At 30.2% G+C, this 6,551-nt stretch overlaps 1 protein-coding gene across 1 annotated transcript; it reads right to left on the bottom strand.

The window, feature by feature from the left end:
* Positions 1-385: 385 nt before the first annotated feature.
* On the bottom strand, positions 386-5,027 carry LOC107919616 (uncharacterized). Its single transcript, XM_041110242.1, has 4 exons — positions 4,814-5,027; positions 4,356-4,455; positions 1,120-1,450; positions 386-1,041 (listed from the first exon to the last, which is right to left on the bottom strand). The coding sequence occupies exons 3-4, from the start codon at positions 1,165-1,167 to the stop codon at positions 655-657; spliced, it is 435 nt and encodes a 144-aa protein (XP_040966176.1). The 5' UTR covers positions 1,168-1,450; positions 4,356-4,455; positions 4,814-5,027; the 3' UTR covers positions 386-654.
* Between the last annotated feature and the right edge of the window lie 1,524 nt (positions 5,028-6,551).

Below are 6,551 nucleotides of genomic sequence, written 5' to 3'. Positions count from 1 at the left end.
TTTTGAAGCTTTTGGTGTTAATATGTTGGTATATAAGCTTAGAAGTAGAAAAGAGACTATGGATTCGTTTGATTGCCAGTAAAATGTTTTCCGTAAAATGATTTCTGGAAAATGTTTTACTTTTCTGTAAAATGATTTACTGGAAAATATTTTCTGGTGTTTGATTGAATCTGTGTAAAATATTTTCTGCTGTTTGATTGATTTCCTGAAAATATTTTTCGGAAAAGTTGTTTTTACATATATTAATATATATTAATAAATTTTTATATTTTAAATTATTTTTACATATATTGCAATGATTTATTTATAATAATACTCAATTATTAAGCTACAATATTAATCGTTATAAATTGAAAAAAACTAATATCAAATAAATTATTTGTAATTGTGTTAAAAAAACAAGTATTGAATAATTATAAATTTCTTCGAAACCACAATGAGTACTAGAAATTATAATATTATCCAAATACATAATTAGTAGTACACCACATAGTAACAACATTGTCCAAGTGCATAATATTACACCACATAAAAGTATCAATATCTTCAACCTTGAGAAAAATTTTGAAGCCAAAATTTTTTATGCTTCTTACTTTTAACTAAAAAAGCTTTAGCCTCGAATTCATGACTCGCTAGATAATCAAGCACAGAACACTATAAGTCATCATCAAATCCTTCTTCCTCCATCGAAATCACTTGTTCGTAAAGCTGTGATGTCTTATCGGCAGTAAATTGTTTCAAAGCATTAGCAATTTTGCCAAGTTGTTCACCCACAAATTTAATTTGTTCATCAATGAGGCTTTCTTGAACACTTTTGCTTTTACGTTTGGATGTGCCAGATGAAGATACATTTGTTCTTACCTCTTCAGCCTCTTCATTGTCGCAGTCTACAGGCATTGAATCTTCATTACCATCATCCAAATCTATGTCAGCAAATGTTCTGGCAAAACTCCCTGTTGCCACATCTTTGCCAACAACCAAAAGCATTTCATCATAATGATTAATGCTTTTATTCAAAAATGGTTCATACTTCTTGTGTGCCTGTTGGATATTATACACAATTAGAATAACAAGTAAAAAACAATTAAAATATACTTAAAATATATATACATATATTACCATCACTGTTGCATCATATGTCGCTCTATCACATGTGATCATTTTCATGTTATCATCCCATCCAAAACCACTTTCACCTCGAATTTTGCATATAATCTGCCACTGATTTTTTACTGTCCTCAAATGATTTTCCACATGCTTCGCATCGCATTGGACTTGGAATCTTTCTGAAATGGCGTTGACAACTTGATTAATAGAAACTGCTTTGAAAGTATTAGAAGACTTATTTCCTTTTCAAGCCTCCTCTGCTAGAATTTCAAGGAAAACATGTTCCATCTATTTTGTCCACCTGAATTGCTTGTAAGTCCCTTCTTTGTTGCCCTTACCCATTCTACATTAAATAATTGTCATTGTCAATCATTTCAATATCCAACAAGCTTAAAACATAATAATAAATTCAATATCCAACAAGCTTAAAACATAATCAATATCTAACAAATTCAAGACATATATCAAAATCCAACAAACTAAAATTTCAATATCATTATCCAACCAACATTTACTAAAAAAACAATTTTAATACTAGGCCTAAGCCCTAAACCTACCTAATATTTCTAGCCATATAATCAGTCCACATAGTTTGTGCAATTTCATCTCTCTTAGCAGACCATTCTCTTGCTTCTTGTCTTTCTTCTCGCTCCGTGAGAGTTGGTATTATCAAATCAGACTCAGACGCCTTGTATAATCCTTGATTAAGTAAATCACTAGGATCAACTCCCATTTTATGATTATGAATGATACAACAAGCCAAAACTATATCTACTTGAGTTTGAAAATTCCAAAATGGTTCAGCATCTAATACACGAAACCGTTTCTTCAAAATCCCAAAAACACGTTCAATAGTGATTTGTAATGATGAATGACGAAGATTAAAGAGTTCCTTTGCATTTTCAGGCCCTTTAGCACCAAACTCTTTTAAATGATATCAGACACCATGATATGGGGTAATACATTCATTTCTGATGCCATATCCAACATCAGCAAGATAATATTTACCTACAATTTTACAAGACATAATTAATACTAATAAACTATGAGCTTACTAGAACTATTTGCTATTTATGATAAATATTACCTTCCGAAATTCTTAATCCTCCTGGGCGTGAAAGTGCATCACTTAAAATACGAGAATTATGTGCACTACCTTCCCAACCAGCTAGAACATAGGAAAATTTCAAATCAAATGTAATGGCAGCCAATACATTTTGTGTCGTCCCCCCTTTATGACTACGAAATCTTCCTTGCATGCTAAGTGGAACAGATGCACGAATATGAGTTCCATCTAACGCTCTAATACAATCTTTAAAATAAGGATAAAACCTTGGATTGTTTCTAATTTCACTAGAAGTTGACTCATCAGGTAATCTAATAACTAGTCTATACAATTGCAAAATAGCTCTCAATACAACCCTAAAGTAATGGTGAACTGTCTGAGTTGATCTATAATATCTAGATCCAATCACTCGAAACCTTACATTATGACCAATTATATGTAAAAATATAACTACTTGCTCCCTAATATTGACAGATTTAGATGATTGTAACAAATTATTCGTACTAAGAATATCACATAAATTAAAAAAGGCGATCGGTCTCATCCTTATCACATCAATACAATGCTAGAAACTACTATATAAAATATTATTAATATAATTTTCTCTTTCATAATCTCGATTCACACGAGGGCGAGAAGCAATTTCCTTCCCAGTTTCTAATTTTTTAACCCAAAGAGCCCCAAAAGCTAAAACTAAAGCCACGACTCCGACAATTGCCATTTGATGTTGATTACGATCCATCTACACAAAATAATGCCACACAAATATATGATCACTACTACAAAAGATGCAAGATTTTCATAAGATCACATAAAGTTACCATGACTAAAAGTGCATACATACATATCAAGCTAATTATAATTGCATAATAATTTTTTGAAAGTACCACTTAAAATGAAAGCATGACAAATGAGTTTTCTTGTAGGAAATTGTGAAAGAATTGTAACTAATGTGTTGAATCATGAGTTTGATTGGTGCAAGATTTTGTTATATATTATTAGGTTATCTTTCCCGTATATTATTAGATTTGGATGAAAGACGGAAAACTTTTTGATGGAGTAACTCAAACAAACAAATCAAATAACAAACGAAGCTAAAACATATTAATCATGGAAATTAAAATTGAAGTGAAAGTCTTATTGGTATTTTTGATTGGTTTGTTTCTCAAGCATAAAGTCTTTATATATGAGCTACTAACAATTTTTAATATTCAAGAAATAAAAGATCTAATCTCAAGCATAAAGTCTCTCTATTTGACATTTTTAAACAAAAACTTTATGCTTTCCAGAAAACATTTTACACCATTTGACAAAAACGTTAACCCTAATTGATAAAAATGGCATAAATTTGTGTTCAAATCTAATTTGGATTAGATTATATCAAATACGATATAAACTTAAAAAATATATATTAAACTGCCTCTTTTATCTTGTTTAAGCAAATGTATAATTTTTTTTTAAAACTAACCTCTTCTATTTAAAAATTAAATTTTAGTAAATGAATTATTTCTCTTTAAAAGATGATATAAAAGCCCACCCACCCGATAGTTCAACGCTAATATATATACATCAAAACCAATTTTAAACAGGCAACAATGATGTAACATGAAGCAGCTCAAAAGCGGAGAAAGAAGAGTTAAAATCGTGAATTTTTACACAGCGAAAACAAATAAAGATTTCATATGAATGAAGTAACTATTATAATATGATCATGCACATGCTTCATATCACTGCAGCAAAAAGTGATGAACCAGACAGTAGCTAAAAAACTTATACATGCACATCAATAAAATCCTAATTGCCTAGTGCTTGCCCATTGCAACTCCTGAGCCTAATCCATAATTAGAAGGCAAGGGATCAATGCCACCAGTTTCACCCCAATCTTCAACACCATAAAAACCACCAGCTTTCCCTTTATTACCTCCATCAAAGTTCTCAAACTCATTACTAGAAGAACTCAACTTCCATAAACATTCAAGTCACCAAAAGACAACACATTATTCCCCTTGTTAAACTGCAAAGGATAATCACCTTAATACTTCCTTTTAATCCATTAAATCAATGCTAAAACTAAACCATGGAATCAATTATAATGCAAAGGAATAAAAGCATTAACAATTTATTCCAATAAATAAGACCCACGACATTCAGAATATCATAAACTACAAAAACATCTACATACCCTGAGTTTCTTATGCGTTGCAACTAGAAGAGGAGGAATAAGTGAATACAGATCACACAATGGTCTTGTAAGTGCTAAAAAAGTTGGGTGCTCAATAGCCCTGCAAAAAAGTATGACATCCTTGAAATAACTAAACAAATAATATTGCCTTGAATTTTCATTATTTAAAGCATTTTAAATTAACAACCTATATACCATTCCAACAGCATTAGCAAAAAAATAGTTTATCGCTAAAAAAAAAACCTTAGCTAAAATCTGAAGCTTTGAAGGTAGAAATGTTGAAATTTTTATAGAGAAAATAGCAAGAAAATTAAAAGGGAAAGCTTCCCTTTAGTGAAGAAGTGGGGGTCGAGTGGTGTAGGGAAGAAGAGGATGAGTTTTCATCCTTTTTTCGATTTCTAGAAAATCCAGCAAAAACCACCAATTTCATAAAAACTTGAAGCTTTTGGGTGACTCACCGACAGATCTATGGAGCAGAAAGATGGAGAAGGAAGATGAAGCTGAGAGACAGAGATGGCGAGGCAGAGATGAGGAGGAGAGGCGGAAGCTTTGAGGAAGGGAGAACCACTGCTGCTTAGAAGAGAATGGAAAATGTCTTACGGCTTAAAAATTGGTAAGACATTTTCCGGAGGAAGGCTTCGATTTTACCGTGTTTTGGAAAATGTTTTTCTAAAGGAATTCATTTTCCCCCAAACAAACACCGGAAATGGTGTAAAATGTTTTCCGGAAACCATTTTATAGCAAACAAACGCACCCTATATTGTAAAGTTAAAAATCTAGTTTTGTGTATAGGGACTAAAATGAAAATAATTCAAAATTAGCATGAAATTTCTATAATTATAGATATTAGAAGGCTGTAAAAGTATGTAATTGAAATTGGATTGAAAAATGGGGTTTAAATGTGAAAGTTATAATTGTTTCGGTTTTAGAAACTAAATTGAATAAAATGTAAAAATTTAGAAAATTATTGTAAAATGAAATTGGACTGTTATATGCATGAAATAATTTGTTATAAGATATTATAAACTGATAATTGAAATGAATTATCATATAGATCAATATTTGAATCAACTTGTAGATAATCAAAGTAAAAAGGAAATTTGCAGATTAGTCCCAAATACTTCAATTATAATTTAATGTTTGATTATGTGCATGATATGTGTTTGATTATATTTAATGTTTATTAGTTTAGATAAATTATAATTTGATTATATGCTTTATGGTTAATAGATGATATGCTAAAGTTATATAAGTTGGAATGACAATGTGACATAAATGATTAGTGCCTTGTTGGTATAGGTATGTTTTGATCATGTTTAAAATACTTATATTGGTGAATTGGTAAATAAGATAAGTGGATCAGTATGGGACCAATTAGTAATTGATTAAAGTATTACATGTATTCTTAATAAGGAATTGTAGGATTGGATGTTAAAGTTGAGAGATGAGATATATATGTTTATTTGTATATGTTTTAGACATATTTTATGTAATAGGAGAAATGAATTAGTAAAGTAGCTTAAATAAGTATGCATAGGCAAGGTAAGCAATTATGGTATGAATTGATGATAGGTTGAATATTGAGTAGACGAATTGTAAATAGTATGGTAAATGCTAAATTGTGCCTTATTGAGTAGGTTGTTTTGGAATGATTATATAAGTGAGAATGGTTAAGAATGTTACAAGTTAGAAATGCTGTGTATATAGGACTAATATATGTGAAATTTTGGGGATGGGTAATACTTGAAGTATGAACTTAATGGGGAATTGTTAGATAATACATGTATTATTTGCATGGGAAATTAGTGATCTTAGGATATGACTTAAATTTTATGTTATCTTCGTATAAATTTTGTCTACATGCTTTTATATAGTATGATAATGGTGTACATATTTGGTTAAGTATAAGTAAATTATAAATAGACTTGAATATGGTATGAAGAGTTATAATAGAGATTGAATTTAGTAGTCTAGGTAAATATGTTAATTAGTATAAATTAGTGATGCCTTTGGTACATTAATTGTTATAAGTCTTGTATGTCTTCTGCATAATTTGAAGCATATATGAATGGTGTTTGATCTTGAATAGTTTGTCATACTTATATAACCTTGTTGCGAAATGGTGCCAATGAGGCAAATTGGTTAGAAGATTAGGAGGTCAATCTATGACATGTTTTAGTTGAGTTTGAAATGTTA

Source organism: Gossypium hirsutum, chromosome D13 (assembly GCF_007990345.1).
Source record: "Gossypium hirsutum isolate 1008001.06 chromosome D13, Gossypium_hirsutum_v2.1, whole genome shotgun sequence".
Classification (NCBI taxonomy): domain Eukaryota; kingdom Viridiplantae; phylum Streptophyta; class Magnoliopsida; order Malvales; family Malvaceae; genus Gossypium; species Gossypium hirsutum.
This window is presented reverse-complemented; position numbering and strand designations above follow the sequence as displayed.